This window comes from Dendrobates tinctorius, unplaced genomic scaffold, assembly GCF_039654945.1.
Source record: "Dendrobates tinctorius isolate UK_male_01 unplaced genomic scaffold, ASM3965494v1 ptg000089l, whole genome shotgun sequence".
NCBI lineage: Eukaryota > Metazoa > Chordata > Amphibia > Anura > Dendrobatidae > Dendrobates > Dendrobates tinctorius.
In genome coordinates, this window is record NW_027361757.1 from 208,729 (window position 1) to 228,831 (window position 20,103).

Genomic DNA, 20,103 nt, shown 5'->3' on the forward strand with positions numbered 1-20,103 from the left:
TCCCTGCTCAGGAGCGCTCTGCTCCCCAGCCTGCCTTGTTGGATGGTGTTACCCCACTAAATAACTTGACTCTGTAGCGAGGGTTTGTAATATGTACTTTTGCCCTTTTTTGATAAATGACAGAATATCTTAGTGACATTTTTTGCAAATACAAAATTCTAATGATATCTCTGCAGAATTTTTAAAGATTGCTTTTTTCCCCCCCTCATCTGTTCCTCTGTTTGTCTTTAGGTGCTGTTTCCTCTGTTAACTAAGCTTTTAGAGAATATCAGCCCTGCTGATGTGGGAGGCATGGAAGAGACAAGAATGCGAGCCTCGACTTTGCTTTCTAAAGTATGTAAGATGATAAAATTGTAGAAGTTGTGTACCAGTGGGGCTTGAACTGATACGCTAATGTCTCAGCTTTTATATAATACATTACTGACCTTGTAGGAGTACTGCACCAGTAAAGTGTCATTACATAGAAGGGTCAACTAAATAAAAGCGTATAATTTGTGAACTCACTAGAGTTGATGTGAATTGATTCGAAGGGCCTAGTACATCGGCCATGTCTGTGATCTGTGACCACAGGACAAAAGCCCTGAGAACCACCTCTAACATGACAGCATTCACTGCTCTTTTCTGTAGCCGGCCTGGTGTCATGGTTGTGGTGTGAGGTATGTGTCACGTCGTGCCAGGTCAACTAATCAAAAAAGCCTCAGATGACAGCAAGTAAAAGGCGGTTCTCAGGGCTCCCCTCCAGCAGCCACAGATTACGGACACATACTATAGACCAGGTACTGTGAATCAATATGCACCAACTCTACTACAGGGATATACAGCATGTGGAGCCACATGTGTGCTGCTATCTCAATGGACAAACCTCCTTGCATAGAAATGCATTTAAAGGTGTTCTTAATGTTGGACAATCCTTACCTTTTACGAGGGTTCCTTGATATTAAACTGTTAAAGGGAACCTGTAATCACGATTTAGTATGTTAAAATAAAGTTATGGCCACAATGGTGCTTTTATACTGACTTAAAAGATACCTGTAGGGAAGAAATCGGCATCCTGGTTCTTGTTTAATTCATCTTAGAAGTTTTGGTGCAATATCCTCTTCGTGCATTAGGGCTAGACTGTGGGTACGGTATTTGCGGTCCCTCTGCGTTTGTTCGAGCCTCCTTTGTTCATGCCGATGATGGCACTTGCGCACATTCATCTCTTAGTGGTCTACAGCAAAATGGTGACAGTGGCAGCATATGCGCAAATTGAAATCCGAATGTCTTCAGCAACATGGCGGCACATGCGCAGATTCAGACCTTGGCTCAATTACGCAACGATATCTCAATATGCGCCAACGGCACAAATTTGATTGACATTTGGATGTCAATCTGCAAAAGTGCCCCTGTCAGTGCCATTTTGCTAAAGACCACTAAAAAATGAATGTGCGCAAGTGCCACCAGTATCAAGGATGGCGCTGGTGCGATCTTTAACCCCTTCCCGACCTTTGACGCCACATAGGCGTCATGAAAAGTCGTGCCAATACGACCCATGACGCCTATGTGGCGTCATGAATTGATTGCCCACCTGCGGGTCGGGTGACCGGGGTAACTGAAAGGACACCCAACCCGCACAGAGGACCCTTCATAGTTAACCCCAGGGGGCGTGGCTTAGCCCCCACGTGTCTACGATCGCTCTGATTGGCTGTTAAAAGTCAAACTGCCAATCAGAGCGATTTGTAATATTTCACCAATGAAATTTGGTGAAATATTACAATCCAGCCATGGCCAATGCTAAAATAGCATCGGATATGGCTGGAGACCGAGACCCGACCCCCCGGCCCACACCAACTGACGGCACCGATCGGCTGCCGCCACTGTCTGGCAGCACCGATCGGCAGCTGCCACTGTCTGGCAGCACCGATCGGCAGCTGCCGTCATAATCTGCTCCCCCCGCCTTCCCTCCGATCACCCCCTGTCACCCTCCACGGTGCCTCCGAACTCCCTCTGGCTGTCTCGGTGTCCCGCCGTCCAGGATCGTGGGCACCGGGGTCTTGGAAAGGGTTGGGATTAGGGTTAGGGGTGTGTTGGGGATAGGGTTGGAGATGGAATTGAGGGGTTTCCACTGTTTAGGCACATCACGGGGTCTCCAAACGCGACATGGCGCCACCATTTATTCCAAACAATTTTGCGTTCAAAAAGTCAAACGGTGCTCCCTCCATTTCGAGCCCCGACGTCTGCCCAAACAGTGGTTTACCCCCACATATGGGGTATCAGCGTACTCAGGAAAAATTGCACAACAACTTTGGGGGTCTAATTACTCCTGTTACCCTTGGGAAAATAAAAAATTGGGAGCTAAAATAATTATTTTTGTGGGAAAAAAATATTTTTTATTTTCACGGCTCTGCGTTATAAACTTCTGTGAAGCACTTGGGGGTTCAAAGTGCTCACCACACATCTAGATAAGCTCCTTGGGTGGTCTAGTTTCCAAAATGGGGTCACTTGTGAGGGGTTTCCACTGTTTAGGTACATCAGGGGCTCTGCAAACGTAACATGACGCCCACAGACCATTCCATCAAGTCTGCATTTCAAAACGTCACTACTTCCCTTCCGAGCCCCAACGTGTGCCCAAACAGTGTGTCCCCCACCTGTGGGGTACCAGTGTACTCTGGACAAACTGGACAACAACTTTTGGGGGCCAATTTATCCTGTTACCATTGTGAAAATAAAAAATAGCGGGCTAAAAAATATTTCTTGAGGGGAAAAAAAATATATTTTTATTTTCACTGCTCTGCGTTATAAACTTCTGTGAAGCACCTGGGGGTTCAAAGTGCTCACTATGCATCTAAATAAGTTCCTTAGGGGGGGGTCTAGTTTCCAAAATGGGGTCATTTGTGGGGGAGCTCCAAAGTTTAGGCACACAGGGGCTCTGCAAACACGACATGGTGTCCGCTAACGATTGGAGCTAATTTTCCATTCCACAAGTCAAATGGCGCTCCTTCCCTTCTGAGCCCTGCCGTGCGCCCAAACAGTGGTTTCCCCCCCCCACATATGGGGTATCAGCGTACTCGGGACAAACAGGACAACAACTTTTGGGGTCCAATTTTTTCCTATTACCCTTGGGAAAATAAAAAATAGCGGGCTAAAAAATCATTTTTGAGGGAAAAAAAAAAATTATTTTCATGGCTCTGCGTTATAAACTTCTGTTAAGCACTTGGGGATTCAGAGTGCTCACTACACATCTAGATAAGCTCCTTGGGGGTTCTAGTTTCCAAAATGTGGTCACTTGTGGGGGTTTCTACTGTTTAGGCACATCAGGGGCTCTGCAAACGCAACATAACGCCCGCAGAACATTCCATCAAAGTCTGCATTCCAAAATGGCGCTCCTTCCCTTCTGAGCTCTCCCATGCTCCCAAACAATGGTTCCCCCCCACATATGGGGTATCGGTGTACTCAGGACAGCCTTGTGAAAATAAAAAATAGCGGGCTAAAAAATCATTTTTGAGCAAAAGAAAATGATTTTTTATTTTCACTGCTCTGCGTTATAAACTTGTGTGAAGCACTTGGGGGTTCAAAGTGCTCACCACACATCTAGATAAGTTCCTTCGGGGGTCTAGTTTCCAAAATGGGGTCATTTGTGGGGGAGCTCCAATGTTTAGGCACACAGGGGCTCTCCAAGCGCGACATGGTGTCTGCTAACGATTGGAGCTAATTTTCCAATCAAAAAGTCAAATGGCGCTCCTTCCCTTCCGGGCCCTGCCGTGCGCCCAATCAGTGGTTTATGACCACATATGAGGTATCGTTGTACTCAGGAGAAATTGGCCAACAAATTTTAGGATCCATTTTATCCTTTTACCCATGTGAAAATGAAAAAACTGATGCTAAATGAAAGTTTTTGTTGGAAAAATTAAAATGTCCATTTTTTCCTTCCATGTTGCTTTAGTTCCTGTGAAGCACCTGAAGGGTTGTTAATCTTCTTGAATGTAGAGGGGTGCAGTTTTTAGAATGGTGTCACTTTTGGGTTTTTCTGCCATACAGACCCCTCAAAGTGACTTCAAATGTGAGGTGGTCCCTAAAAAAAAAAAAAAAAAAAAAAAAATGGTTTTGTAAATTTTCTTGTAAAAATGAGAAATCGCTGGTCAACTTTTAACCCTTATAACTTCCTAACAAAAAAAATTTTGTTTCCAAAATTGTGCTGATGTAAAGTAGACATGTGGTAAATATTATTTATTAACTATTTTGTGTCACATACCTCTCTGGTTTAACAGAATAAAAATTCAAAATTTGAAAATTGCAAAATTTTCGCGAAATTTCCGTTTTTTTCACAAACGCAAAAATTATCGACCTAATTTTACCACTAACATGAAGCACAATATGTCAAGAAAAAACAATCTTGGAATCGCTAGGATGCGTTGAAGCGTTTCTGAGTTATTACCTCATAAAGGGACATTGGTCCGAATTGCAAAAAATGGCCAGGTCATTAAGATCAAAATAGGCTGGGTCATGAAGGGGTTTAAAAAAAGTAGTTTGTACAAATGCAGAGGGGCCGTGGCAGAGCCGAACGTCTCACGCACAATCCCACCCTGATGCACAAAGAGCTTATTGCACCAAAACTTCTAACTTGAATTAAACAGAAATCAGGATGCGGATTTCTTCCCTACAGGTATCTATTAAATCAGTATAAAAGTCACATTGTCAATACCTTTATTTTAACATACAAAATCGTGATTACAGGTTCCCTTTTAAGTTTTCCCTCAGATGGGACACTCATAGCAATTGTGCTCTGGGTGGTATTTTTGGAGTTAATATTGGGTAGGTTTGTAGCGACACCACGGAAAAATTATGCATTACACCATACCAATTGAAATTAATGGGTTGTTTATATTTTGCCCTACAGGACAGGTCCTTTAAAGGTATTGTCCACTACTAGGACAATCTCTTCTTGATCTAAATGTTTGGCACCGATAAAATCATAAAAACTTATACTTGCTTCCCGTGCTGGCACTGTTACAGCGGTGTCAACACTAGCGTTCCCAGGGGTCTTGTGTGGTTATGAACTATGAGCTTGGCGCCCAATCAGAGCTGGCGTCTCCGCCTTCGTACAAATTGAACATCAAGAGGAAGTGAGAGCAGCTGCAGCTTTGACTTCCTTGATGTTCGATTTGTCCAAAGATTGGGCCAGTGACACCAGCGCTGATTTGGGCGCCAGGCTCACATGTCATGCTTTTCCCGGGGCTCTCGTGCTGACACCGCTGGAATAGCTCTGGCACGGGAGACGACTATAAGCTTTTGTTTCTTTTTCTTTTATCAGGGACAACTTATTAAAAACAAGAGGCGCTCTTTGTAGCCACTGTCCAGACTTGGCAAGAAACTAGGTTGCTGACTAGACGGATCCCCTCCTTTAGCTCAGAATTCCCTAGTAGTTCAGGGGAGAATGGGATTTCTAAACTGGGCTATCCCTTTAGGGATCTAAATCCTCACAAAAGGGCAAGGATTCTGTATATGGCTCGAGCCGAGAATGAACATGTATGTTGAAGCTGGGAGGAATAGCAGTCAGAAGTTGGCTTTTGAAATTGTATGGCCGCCTTTAGGTCTCTTGCACACACTATGAAATATTCTTGCAGTGTACTTGTACTATGCCATATGGCAGAAGTTTTTGTTTCCATTCTGCTCTGTATACATTCCTTATAAATTGTCTGGTTGTATTTGTAGACACGTTCCTGCAGGGGAGTTCTGCTTGTGTACAACATCTGATGATTTTCAGAGTGTGCTAGAATTTATTTTGTCTGTCTTTTTTACATGTACTCCAAGTACTATTGGTACTGTATAACAGTTGGCATGAACCTGAAAGACTAACCCTAGCTCCTAGTTTTGCATTCAGATGCCATACCCTTTTTTCTGTACGTTGCAGTCACCATTGTTCTCTTCTCCCCTAGGTCTTCCTGCAGCATTTGTCTCCATTACTGTCTCTCGCTACATTTGCAGCACTGTGGTTAACAATATTAGACTTTATGGACAAGTACATGCATGCTGGTTCCAGTGACTTACTGGTATGTGTATCTTATAATACGATAAATCCTGCATTTTTCACTGCCGGTTGCAAATAAGTGGTCTATTATAGTCCAAAAAAGGAAGAAAAAAGGTGACACTCACCATGCAATTAGAACAGTCCTTTATTTAACCCATCAAACGGGTACAGTGGGAGAGGAGCGGGTACCTTCTGTGGACGACGGCTATTTCGCGCTAACTGCACTTTAACGGGTCCTGAAGCGCAGTCAGCGCAAAACTGCTGCCGTCCACAGAAGGTACCCACTCCTCTCGCACTGTACCCGTTTGATGGGTTAAATAAAGGACTGTTTTAATTGGATGGTGAGTGACACCAGGTTTTTTTTTGTTTTTTTTTTGGACTATATTTGATTTATCTTTTTGCTGTGCGCCCGTATTCCTACAGTTGTCTGGTGTTCAGCAAAATTTTTGGGGAAAATGAGGGCGCATCTTATAATTCGATTATAGTTTACCGGGAGATGATGTGGGGGTGGTTACAGTGGAACAGGGTCACGGGAAGCAGGGTCGCTGCAGCAGGAAGTTGGTGATTGCGGCATGTGTGGGGCGATGCTGCGGGCCATGGGCTGGGAGGTTGGGGGTGTTCAGCAGTGCAAGGCTGTGGTAGGTTCCTGGCTTTCATAAAATGTTAATGGAATCCACGCGTTCCCCATCATTTTCACTGTGGTCAATGTTGAGAAAATGGCCACTGAAGGTGACCTATGTGCAGGCTGAGATCTCTTCTCCCGAGATATATCCATCTGTGCATGCGCCGCCTGCAGGGTCATTATTTTCCCTTAGTCCACCACAGTGATAATGATGGGAAGTGCGGGGACTCCGCCGACATTTTCTGAAAGTCCAGAGTCTGCCACAGCCTCGCTCTGCTGAACATCTCCAAGCCCGGTGCCAGCAGCATCGTCCCACTCCTACCACCGCCACCAGCTTCGTGCAGCAGTACCACTCCCTCCTGGGACACCGCTCCACTTCCGCCAACCCCCACCCCTCCGTAAGCTACCGTAAAAGCAGACTATAGACACACCACCCACCGCTTTATTAAAAAATATATATATTTTCCTCTCCAAAATTTAGGGTGCATCTTATGGTCCTTCTTATCTGCAAAATATAGTAACTTCCTTCTATTTCACCATATTTCTGTATTGTATGTGGGTACCCTAAACATGAGCTTTTATACTGGTTGTCCAGGATTATTTAATCCTTTACCGACCGCCGACAATGTCTATAAAAGGAATTATCCTTTATCATCGCCTATTTACAGGAAGCACTAAGGGCCCCGTCATACATAGCGACGCACCAGCGATCCCGACAAGGATATGACCTTGTCAGGATCGCTAGTGTGTCGCTACATGATCGCTGGTGATCTGCCAAACAGGCAGCTTCACCAGCGATCGGCACCAGCGACACGCGGGCAACAAGCGACGCACGTATCTTAGTTGCCAGCGCGCTGATGCAGGGAGCTGGTAACCAAGGTACACATCGGGTTTCTAAGTGGCACGCGGCACTTAGAAACCCGATGTGTACCTTGGTTACCAGCGCCTGATCGCTGGTCTCCCACCTGACACGCAGCGATGCGTGCTGGCCAGTGGGAGACCAGCGATCAAAAAAATATCCTGGCCATTCCAGGATTATCAGTGATACCTGGCAGGGGGGACGGTCGCTGGTAAGTGTCACACACAGCGATCTCGCTGGTGAGATCGCTGTTGCGTCACAAAACTTGTGACTTGGCAGCGATCTCGCTAGCAAGATCACTGTGTGTGACAGGGGCTTTAGGAATGAGTGTGTCACACCCCCCAGCGGGTGCAGGCGGAGTGGGCGTCAGCTGCATATTACAGCTGGCACCCTGCAGCAGCCGCCACAATCTGTGTTCCTAGATGCCACTGTAAAAAATGACAGCGGCATTGCATTGTCTTAGAACAGCTAAATATTCAAGTTCCATATTGAGACTAAGGAAAAAAAGTAAAAAAAAAAAAAAATTGACTCGCTTTGAGGGTTTTCTACTGTTTTGGAACTTCAAGGCCTCTGCAAATGGTGGCCATTAACTATTTTAGGAAAATCCATGCTCCAAAGTAAAATAAAGCTCCACCTCTACCGATCTCTGCCATACAGGCCAAAGCATATTTTCCCACCACATATGGGGTATTACTGCATGCAGGAGAAATTGCATATAAAATTGATCAAATTGTGGTGTCCACTTTGCTCTATTTATCTTTAATGTAAATTATATGTAATTTTACATTTCATTTTGTGTTGACTGCGCCATTTCTCTGGGAACATTCCTCTAAAGTTATTACTCAGGCTGGAGTTGAGGATATAGCAATGTCTTACTGAATCCTGACCGTTTGATGTTGTATAGCAAGCACACAGCATGTCGTTTCTGCATCATATAATATTCACCCAGGAATTACCATACTCTATAGGCTACCTCTAGTTTCTTAGCTAAAATGTTGAGGCTATATACGGTAACTGGCGATTTTTTAGCCTAATGGCAGTAGCAGATTTTCTCCAGCTGCACACAGTGATGTGAACATAAAGCCAGAAGAAGAGAGCTATCATGTTAAAGGTTAAAATTGCCATGTAAAAGATGGCTGTAGATCTTCCAACAACACGTAGTACATCCATGAAGAATTGGGCTGTAATTACTGTGAATTTTTTTTTCAGTTGGAAGCAATACCTGAATCCTTGAAGAATATGCTGCTAGTGATGGACACAGCTGGAATTTTCCATAGCGCTGATTCACGAACTGGATATTCAGATCTGTGGGAGATCACATGGGAGAGGATAGACTGCTTCTTACCCCGGCTAAAAGAGGAGCTTTTCAAACAGACAGTAATACAAGGTATATCTTCTCTTTAGATCCCAATATAGATGTGTATGAATGCTGTAAAAGAGCTGTGTGTAGAGATAGAGAAGTTATGGCTCATATGCAGGAATATATTCATTTATCCAGTGCATTGATGCCAGCGATCCCTATGCACTATAAGCAGTCCGTGACATTGATGGATATCCGCATGTTTCGGGGTGTTGCGTGTGCTTGGTACTAATAGTTGCCAAACTAGGGCAATGTTAGCAGGATTAAAAAAAAATAGCCATGAGGTCATTTTGCCTTGTTGTACCAATTGTGTTTGGGGGCCTCCTGGCAGGTGCAATTTGAATGAAGTTCCGAATAAAGGAGTGCTCTGGCCTTCAGTAAATGTATGAATTTATCATGATCTGCATAGTAATGTACCAGAACTAGGATTCATTTGATGCTAGCAGGGTGTAAATAATAAACATTATAGAATAGTCTTTCATATTAAGCCATTAACCTGAAGAGATAATCCAACATGTGAAAAGCTAAATATCTTTTATTTTACTGTACTGTTACATTCATATGACTTTTCACTTATTCAGATCCACCTCATGTAGCTGCAACTGAACCACATCCTCAGAAAACACTAACTGCCTCCACTATAGTCCCTGCCGCCTCCGAGTCCAAACCTGTCACCCAAACTGTGCAACCAGAGAGGCCATCAGAACCATCACATTCTGGTAATGTTAAAAAGCACATCTGACCTTTACTTAGGACATCTATATAATGTCGTCAGTCATGGCTGGCCGTGCGTCTTCAGCCGTAGACTCAGTCAAACATGTATCACTTGCTATGACCTTTCATATTTGTCATTTACATGTGGCCAGCATATTATTTATAACCATAAAATGTATATGACTTGGAATAATAGACCGTAAAACCAAGTAATGTTTTAAAGTGGGCACCAGGGATAATCAGTATGAGCCCCAGAGTTGTAAGTCAAAATATTATTAGAGGACCTGTTGGCTGTCGCAAAACTACTTGTATCTCCCATGAAATAACAATTTAGAATCTTTTCTTACGGTATTTCTTGTCTTCCTTCCAGAAAATTAAGACTAAATTAACTGAGTGCTAAGATTTTCTTATCAAAAGTCCCAATTTGTGAAGACTGGAACTTTGTTTGCCAGTCAGATGAAGAGTACACTGGAGCAATATGTGCCATATTTATGAAGAGGCACACACTTGAGACGCCTAATGAGTTTGGCGCACCTTCCAGCTGCCATGCACCACCACACCTGATGTGCTCTAGTTGGGGTGTAACTTAAGTTGAATTTGTTGGCCTTTCTTGGCCATTCCCACTCCCAGATTACATCTACCAAGTTTAAGAAAAAAAAATGATGCGACAGCTGGCCAAGGCTGGGCTAAAAATACCAAGAGTCGCAAAATCTTACCTACTAATTGGCAAAAATTGGCACAGCAGTGTATGTCAGGTTTGCAGCATGAACAAGTATTGAAGTCAAATAATTAAATTGTGGCGATATTGCAGTCCACATTGTGGTTATAGCCTGGCGAGTGTGTTTTTTCATCCATTGTGTAATTTAATGCAAAACGGTCTATGTGTAGGAAAGTAAAACTGGTATGCTACACTAGAGCACATGTTGTATGACCAGGCAGTGTATGTAGGCACATGAAGGTTTCTTCTTAGTGTATAGTGATCGTCATAGTAAGAATTATCCCTGCATTTCTCTTACAGACTCTGACTCTACAAGCCCAGGACTATCAGCAGTACCAGGATCCACTCCTTCCTGTACTCCGATGAGGATGAGCCCTGTGACAGATGTACATCCCCCTATAGCTCAGTCTCCTCTTATTTTGCACCCCTTGACTTCCCATTTGCAGGTGGGAGTTCCACCAATGTCGCTGCCAATCATCCTTAATCCTGCTTTAATAGAAGCTACCTCTCCTGTACCCCTCCTGTCCACTCCTCGGCCCGCTGAAACGTCACCAGTCTCACAAGTCAACTGATCCCTTGGTGAAGAACTGTGTGAGATGTACACATGAACTTCCAATGGCACTGGCATGGATCCTGCTGCTGCTTTTATTTAAGAGACTTAATTCTTCTACAATAAAAAGACAGTGATGAAACACATCACAGTGGATGAAATCTAGAATAAACGAGCTTCTCCCCATCTCCTCCTGATTGTCTAGCCATAGTGATCATCAGTCCAACAATCGAGCAATTCTCATGAACTCTGTACACTGTAAAGACATTTTATAAGAACAGAACTGCGTGATATATGTAATGTGTTACATTACAAGGATATATCCGGTAATCCCAGTCCTATTTCACATGAATGTGTGAGAGCTGTTTGTGCTTGGACATTCCTTGTATAAAACATTTTGAATAAGTCTCATTTTCTTTGAATATACATTTGTGTTCGCCAAGCCTCGCCCCTTCCCTTCATAATGATTAGACTGGGATAATACAAATTGTAGCAGAGAGGACCATGGTTCCAGAAAGCACAAACTGGAAGAAAAAAGATGGACTTAAAATGTGTAGAGATTTATATCCGAGTAGACAACACATTTCAGAATTGACCCTTTCAGATACTTAAATGGGTTGTACACTACTTTAAAACACATTCTAAATGGGCACAGATTGGTGGTGGAGATGATGCAAACTGATTTGCAGGACCTGGTACAGAGGCCGGATCTGTGATCTCTGGACAGGAGCCCTGAGAATCACCTCTTACCTGATTGTACGCGCACCACTTCTTTTGATAAGCCGGCCTGCTGTAAGGTCCTTGTTGTAGCGTGACATCAGGCTAGCTAAACCAAATAATAGCTGCAGATGCTGGTTGGTCTCAGGACTCCCAATCAATGACCATAGATTACATACATGGCCTCTAGACTGGGTCGTGGAAATTGATTTGCACTATTTCTAGTTGGTGGGAAAGTACGGAATCAATACACTGCTCTGTACTCCACGCTGTCACCCGCCGTTCTTCTTGATAGGGGGTGTCATACGACCACTGCAGCCAATCAGCTGATGACTGTCAGTTGCAGCCTTCTATTCCACTAGAGTCAGAAGTGTTTTTTTTTTTTTTTTTCAGCTCTGTCAAAATATGACAGCTGCCGCAGTTTTGTATGGTTTCATTTCCTTTTATAGATTGAACTGGTCACATCATTTCAAGCATCTAAACTGTCCCCAGTGCGTTTTCATGTTTCATTAAAAACCCCTATTTAATCATGTGCAAAAAGCACTTTATATAGTTAGATCATACCTGCTCATTTAGTCATAGGGGTGTGCTCCATTTTCTGTTCAGTCACAGTTGCCACCGCCGCCCCCTCAACTTGATTGAGCGGTCACTAGAATCCCGTGCTTGCGCAGTGTGGTGCTCGGAGCCACGTTAGTGCAGTGTCGAGCAGGCTCCCCGCTTGACACTGCCCTAACGCGGGATTCCAGTGGACATAATTACAGTGCTGTTTTTTAATGAAAAAACGTGTTAATGATGCACATTGCATCACTAACGTCGCACTGGGGACAGTTTAGATGCATAAAATGACGTGATAGATACCCTATAAATGCTTTATTTTCCCTCCACCCTTGGCCCATTGAAAATATGCTTTTAAAGTAATGGACAAACCACCTTAAGTTACATGACTATGATATGTCAGATAAAGGCATCTTGTCATTATATATAAATACAATACGTACATATCTAGACACCTGCATATGCTACAATTTGCACTGTTCCTCTTGCCCTCAGAGATAGAGGACCCACCCAGCGATCAGCAGCACCTGTGACCCTACATGCTAACTAACTCTCCAGTTGTGCCTAATCATGCACAGCTGTCCTAGGTGAGAACTATGCTACCTGAGCATTGTTTTCTTATTCTTATTCAAGCGATAGCCCCCTATGATGTGCCTTGTGGTTTCTTTAAGGCTACATTCATGGTCTATGATGTACGGAAAGGTTGCAGGTCTAACAACCCAAACTCGACAGTCTCAGTAGAGTATGTGAGGCTGTCAGGAGACCCTTAGGCAAGTCTGTTCATCGTGGTCAGCACTGTGACTGCAAAACACTGTGAATCCAGCCTTAGACCGGGACTGGACGTTTCTCTAGGTCCCTCATAGTTTGCTAAGTCTGCATGACCTATCGGCTCTTTTCTACTCCATCAAAAATAGTAATGGTTTACTGGATAGCAGTTGCTATTTTGCTACATTTATCCCAGAGTTATTATATTACAGAGATCATGTCAGTGGCACATAAATCAAGAGTGAAAACAAATTTTTATAAAAGACTCAATTTTATTCAAGAATAAACAAACACATATACACCCGTTGCCTCAAACCAAAAACATGAGCAAGGAGAACAGCAGTGGCACAAGGATACGTAAAATTGCAAACAATATTCCTATATTCCATACTATGTTGATTAATAATTTAGTAGAGATCATTTGCACAGACCTATTATAAAATAATTTTTTTAAAAAAAGGCTATGAACATCCTCCACAATACATGACAAAAAATTATTAGATAAGGTGCCAAGTGCAAAACCAATACGTTTTTACATATAATATGCAAAAAAAAAATTTTTTAAATCAAAAGAATTCTAAGCCACAAAGATATTATAGCAATTATAAATAAATGAACAAAATGTCCTGTGCAAAAAATAAATTCCTACTTTATTCTATATAATAGTGCCATATCAAATTCATGCTATATGGGGTGGGTAAATATATTTGCACCCGGATATTAAGTGGAAAAAAATGGCTATAATCAGAGATTTCTCTTGCCAAAATTCATTTACATAAGTTTTACAATACATAACTCATTGACATAGATAAATCACCGGCTATACTGCCCTATCCTCCCATGTTCACATGAATGAATAGTCCCGGTGAGCAGTGTGGGGGGGGGGGCAAAACGCGCGTCGGGGTGTAGGGAGACAGCGTTAATGGTGTCCAGGAGAACTTTTTAGGCTCAGGTAATGTGTCTTTCCTTTTTCAATTTCTCTGCTCACTGGGACTATTCATTCATGTAAGATATGTTGTATTGTGGAGGATATTCGTAGCCTTTTTAAAAAATTATATTATAATAGGTCTGTGCAAATGATCGCTACTAAATTATTAATCAACATAGTATGGAATATAGGAATATTGTTTGCAAATTTACGTATCCTTGTGCCACTGCTGTTCTCGTTGCTCATGTTTTTGGTTTGAGGCAACGGTTATATATGTTTATTCTTGAATAAAATTGAGTCTTTAATATAAATTTGTTTTCACTCTTGATCTATGTGCCACTGAGGAGTGACATAATCTTTGTAATATAATAAGATTGTTGGAGTGTAGTCTTTCCCCTTTTGGGACAGTGGGCTTGGGTGTTGTGCTTACTATTTATCCCAGAGTTATGTATTTTTCTGCAACGTTCATACTAATGTAGAAAGCTGACACAAATTAGCATCGCAGCTGCCGCAAATGATTGGAGTTATAGTTTAACACAGAACCTGCAGCTGTATCTACTGTTAGAGGACGAAGATGACTACAAGAGGTGTAAACGTGGATTGAGACAGGTCGAACATTACATAAGTACTTAGCCAGAATACTGCAATGAAAAAGGTAATTTTGGTGAACTGGTAAATTATTCCGAGTGTTTGCAGACATTTAACTTTTTAAATGTGGAACTGTATTTTAAACACTGTGTAAAAGATGTCCCCACAAATGCATACAATTGGCCCCACTTATGTTTTCTTTTTGTTTTTTTAACCCATTGTATTGCTAGTGATCCTCTGTAATCCCTTACAAATTATGGATCAGCAAATACATTATAAAAAAGTTTATATCTACGCTCAGCTGTGTATCGTGAGATGTCATTTTTAGATTTTCCCTTACCATTGTCCATTCACCTTCATTGTAGACTGTTCTTAATGGCCATCTTTATTTTTCCCTTTTTTTTTCTTCAGTCTTCATGTATCTTTTGAAGATTACAATGGAGATAGTTGCATGTAATTTCACTGTCCGTCATGTATTTTGTGTCCTGAAGTCTATGGCTAAAATGCATTGTAATCCATTGTTCTAAGAAGCGGATAAGTAAATCTATACAGACAACACAAATGATGTACATAACAAACAGGATGAAATTGTACTTTTTATGATGTAATAAAGTTATGGGATGTTTAATGTAAAGCTCTGTTATATTGTAAACTGTGTCGTTTCCGGTTCTTACACGTATAGAATATACTTGCTTCTATAATCCCTCAAAAAAATTAGCGATAAGGCTTTGATTTTATTTATTTTTTTTTTTTAGTTTTACTTTGCAAAATTTGTGCTGCTTCTCTGTGGTTATAACCTAGATGTCCCACACTCCTTTGAAGGGGTTTTTAAATAAAGATTATTAAAGGGAGTCTGTTACCCCCAAAATGCAAATTAAGGTACCATAATTACAATTTTATATCCCTCTATATAAAAAGTTCATCTAAAGTTTATACTTGTGTATAAGCCGAGATCTTCAGCACATTTTTTGTGCTGAAAATGCCCCCCTCGGCTTATACACGAGTCATTGTGCAGAAACCAGTGGGGGAAGGGGAGCGGTGGCAGTAGGAGGTGGCTGGGACGTCATACTCGCCCTCCTGTGCAATCGCTGAATGTCCCCTGCATCCTCCGTTGTCCCAGGGCTGGCAGCTTCTTCCTGCATTGAGTGGTCACAAGGTACTGCTCATTAAGGTCATGAATATGGACGCTACTCTGCTCCCATAGGCGTGGCGTCCATATTCATGACCTTAATGAGCGGTACCACGTTGGCTCACATTTTTTGGCCAAATTTTGTGCTAGGCATCTCATGTGTTTTTCCTAAATTTCAAAAGCCATTATGCTATTCACACTTCATGTATTTCACATTGACATGCAATTGAGTGCAACCATTTCCTCATTTTTATATGTAAGCTGTTTTTCTCTTTCCCCCATGACGGCACCACGGAGAGAGAGGGATCCGCCCTCAGGGACAGGAAACCTACAGATGAAAAAGGCAGTACCTCTCTCCCACATCAGTTGGTTTCCTGTCCCTGACGGGGAACCTACAGCACGTACCTGCAGTCGACGCGGGTTGCCGGGACCGAACCAGTGCGGTAATTGGCAGTGGGGCTTCTGCAGGCGCCGAGGGGAGGGCGCAGGACGCCTTGTGAAGGGAGGCACAGTGCACACTTCCGGCGGGGGCACATATTACCACTGGAAAGGGGAAAAACGCGGCGCCATGCTCCAAAATGGAAAAAAAAGGGCTCATATTTAAAACCCCACTAAAGGGGAGAGGAACGATCACCATGAGTGAAAAGCCACAGAAAGAGGAGACGCGGCGGTGGTCCCTGAAGCAGGGGCAGCGGCAAATGCAAGAACAGCGCCAACATTTACAGCACCAGTGCAACTCTTCCCAGCAGCACAGCAGCAGCGGTCATGCAGGATCGCGGCGCAGCCAAAGCTCCACCATGGCGGCACAGCCAGAAGTGGATTTAGCGGTGGAAATAGTGCCTACGCCCGAGACGGTATCTCTCGTTCCACAAGGAGGGTGAGTGATCTCCGTGAATGCCCGCTCGCTAATGTGCGATTATTAATTTTTTTCAGGGGCGTAAATGCACAGCCAAATCCAAACACATGGTATGTGCTATATGCACGGAGGAGCTACCCCCTATGTGGGAGAAAAAGCTCTGTGCGGCGTGCATAGAGCAGACAATCCAGGAGGAATACCCGAGGTTTGCTTCAGACTTCAAAACACTGATAAGGACCCAGGTCGAAGAAGCCCTTAAGGGCGTTAGAACCTCAAAGAAAAAATGTAGATCCAGGCATAGATCTCCAGAGTCCAGTGTTAGTGAGTCAGGACTATCATCCTCCCAGTCCTCTTCATCATCCTCAGAAGGGGGACGCAGCTGCTTCCCCATTGAAGAAACGGATGCCCTGGTAAGGACAACTATGGGGCTGGTAGATGAACGCCCTAAGAAAACGGCCCAAGATTTAATTTTCGATGGGCTAAAACAAAAACAAAAACCAGAGGGCTTTTCCGGTCAATGAGAAAATCCACTCCCTAATTAAACGAGAATGGAAAAAGCCAGACAAGAAAGTCCTAACACCCAAGAGAAAATACCCCTTTGACGACCCGGCCTGCTCCCTATGGAATAAAGCACCTAAATTAGACGTAGTGGTTGCAAAAGCTTCTAAAAAATTTGCCCTGCCCTTCGAAGACATGGGCACCCTGAAGGACCCAATGGATAAAAAAGCAGAAACTTTTTTAAAAAATGCTTGGGAGGCGGCAGGAGGGGGCTAAAGCCAGCCATAGCAGCCACGTGCACGGCACGCGCCCTAATGGTCTGGCTGGATCACTTAGATTCACAAATAAAGGAAAAAGTCCCAAGAGAAACAATGCAAGGATCAGTTTCCGTAATGAAGGGAGCAGCAGCTTTCCTGGTGGATGCGTCAGTAGTCTCAACTAGGTTGGCAGCCACCTTCTCAAATGCCGCAAGACGCGCCTTATGGCTGAAATGCTGGCCGAGAGACTTGCAGACTAAAACAAAATTGTGCGCAATCCCGTTTGAAGGGGAATTTTTATTTGGCCCAATGCTAGACGACATCTTGGACAGGGGACAATAAAAAATCCTTTCCCGAGTTCCCTAGTCAGGCATACAAACGGCCTTTTCGGATCAGAAGATTTATGCGACGAAGGCCCCCCAAAAGGGAACAAAGAAGGATGGGAGGATAGAAGAAATAAAAACAAAGGCTTTACGTTTAACAAACCCCCCGACAACAAAAAGCCACAATGAAGGTACTCCCCGGGTTGGGGGAAGATTGTCCTACTTTCTCCAGGCCTGGGAAAAAATATCCGCGAGTTCGTGGATACTGAGCATAATAAAGGAAGGTCTGAGGCTAAAATTCAATACCCTCCCAAACAATTATTTTGTGATAACACCCCAAAAGACATCACACGAGCAGCTGGCTCTGCAACAAGAAATCGCGAATCTAAGGGATAAGGATGTATTACAAGAAGTCCCCTACCAGGACAGAGGCAAAGGCTTCTACTCCCCTCTCTTCTTTCGCAGAAAGCCAGACGGACAGACACCACAGGAAATACCTCAGGGTGGCGGTGACGATCCAGGGGGAGATAAAACATCAGTTCAGAGCCCTCCCCTTCGGCCTAGCTATTGCTCCAAGAGTGTTTATGAAGATAATGTCAGAAGTAATGGCCCACATAAGAGCAAAACATCCTGATAGTCCCATACCTGGACGATCTCTTAGTAGTAGGCGTCACCTTTCACCACTGCAGACAACAATTGGATATGGTCATGAGATCTCTACGGAGTCTGGGATGGATGCTGAATTTGCCCAAATCCAGACTTGTACCAAGTCAGGTGCAGGAGTGCTTGGGGATAATACTGGACTCAACCGAACAGAAATGTTATCTTCCACAGGCGAAGATTCAAAAGATGACACTGATAGTGTCTCAAATGATAGCTTCCTCAGTCACTACCCTGAGAAAAGCAATGTCTCTATTGGGGTCAATGACAGCCTGCATGCCAGCAGTACAGTGGGCACAAAGCCATACTCGAGACTTACCAGTGGGAAATATTAGACGCAGACGTTTCCCGACACGGGAATTTAGACAGGCAATTAGACATCTCACTAAACACAATACATTCCTTAACATGGTGGACAGATCCAGCCAATCTAAGCAAGGGGGTTCCTTGGGCGTTACCAATGACAAAGATCCAAACTACGGACCCAAGCCCCTGGGGGTGGGGTGCACACCTAGGCAGCCAGGTGGCGCAAGGGCCCTGGACTCGGGGAAGAGAGTCAGCGTCCTCAAATATGAAGGAGTTGCTGGCAGTAAAGCTAGATCATGTTCATTTTCTAGATTCACTTCGCTCCCAACACACAAGGGTCTTCTCAGACAACCAGATAGTGGTAGCATATCTAAACCACCAGGGGGGCACCAGATCTCGAGTGCTGATGGAGGTAACAAAATACATCTTTCACCTAGCAGAACACAATCTAGAATCCCTGACAGCCCTTCACATAAAAGGTTCGGAAAACCGAACAGCGGACTTCTTAAGCAGAACACGTCTAAAACAGAGGGAGTGGGAACTAAGCCAGTTAGTCTTCAACCAAATTGTGAAACTCTGGGGCCGGCCAGAAATACTTATTTGTGAACAGTCAGAACCGGAAGTTGGAAACCTGCTTGATCGATCCCCGGGGGCTCAGTAGCTGTAGATGCCTTTATGATACCCTGGGATTATCATCTGGCTTACGCTTTCCCACCAATATCTCTCATCCCCTTAGTACTGAGGAAAATACGGGGGGACAAGGCAACGGTAGCGGTAATAGCGCCCTTCTGGCCCCGGAGAATATGGTTCCCCTGGCTGAGAAGAATGTCCATAACAGATCCCTGGGTTCTACCAGAAACTCCAGACCTTTTATCCCAGGGACCAGTGTATCACCCCCATATAAACTTACACATGACAGCTTGCCTTTTGAGAGGGAACTCCTAAGCAATAGGGGCTTCTCGTCAAACTTGGTAACCACACTACTAGAACGTAGAAAGCCAGCAACCACTAAAGCGTGCTGGAAACTATGGAAAAAATTCATGTCCGTATCAGGCTCTGACCCACTGGCGTAGCGTGGGGGGGGCGGGGGGGGCGGTCCGCCCCAGGCGGCATGTGTGTGGGGGCGGCGCGGCAGCAGCAATTCCACCCTGCAGTGCAGTGCAGCGGCGGGCAGGGAGCGATGCGATCACGGCAGCTCCGCTGCCTGCAAGAGTGAATAGCAGGAGCGGAGCGGCAATGGTCCGTCCTGCTTCCTGCCCGGAGGCCGCGCTTCCTGTTTCACACAGAGGAGCGCCGCTGAGTGACGTCATCATTCAGCGGCCGCTGCTGTGTGAGGGAGGAAGCGCGGGCGATGCTGCGGACAGGTGAGAGGAGAGAGGTGGTGTCTTGTGTGTATGTATGTATGTATGTCTGTGTGTGTGTGTGTCTGTGTGTATGATGGAGCAGGCAATGATGGGAGTGATGGTCTAGAAGGCAATGATGGGGTGATGGAGCAGACAATGATGGGGTGATGGAGCAGGCAATGATGGGGTGATGGAGCAGGCAATGATGGGGTGATGGAGCAGGCAATGATGGGGTGATGGAGCAGACAATGATGGGGTGATGGAGCAGGCAATGATGGGGTGATGGAGCTGGCAATGATGGGGTGATGGAGCAGGCAGTGATGGAGCAGGCAATGATGGGGGTGATGG

General features: G+C 44.2%; 1 protein-coding gene across 4 annotated transcripts in view; it reads left to right on the forward strand.

Annotated features, from left to right (window-relative positions):
• Positions 1-11,241, forward strand: part of GBF1 (golgi brefeldin A resistant guanine nucleotide exchange factor 1) — a 212,446-nt gene extending 201,205 nt beyond the window's left edge. For all 4 annotated transcript variants that reach the window (XM_073585753.1, XM_073585755.1, XM_073585754.1 and 1 more), the window contains exons 28-32: positions 232-333; positions 5,916-6,029; positions 8,698-8,875; positions 9,430-9,567; positions 10,581-11,241. In XM_073585753.1, the coding sequence (XP_073441854.1) occupies positions 232-333; positions 5,916-6,029; positions 8,698-8,875; positions 9,430-9,567; positions 10,581-10,852 (804 nt within the window). In that variant the 3' untranslated portion in view covers positions 10,853-11,241. The remainder of the gene's footprint in view (positions 1-231; positions 334-5,915; positions 6,030-8,697; positions 8,876-9,429; positions 9,568-10,580) is intronic.
• Positions 11,242-20,103: the final 8,862 nt, after the last annotated feature.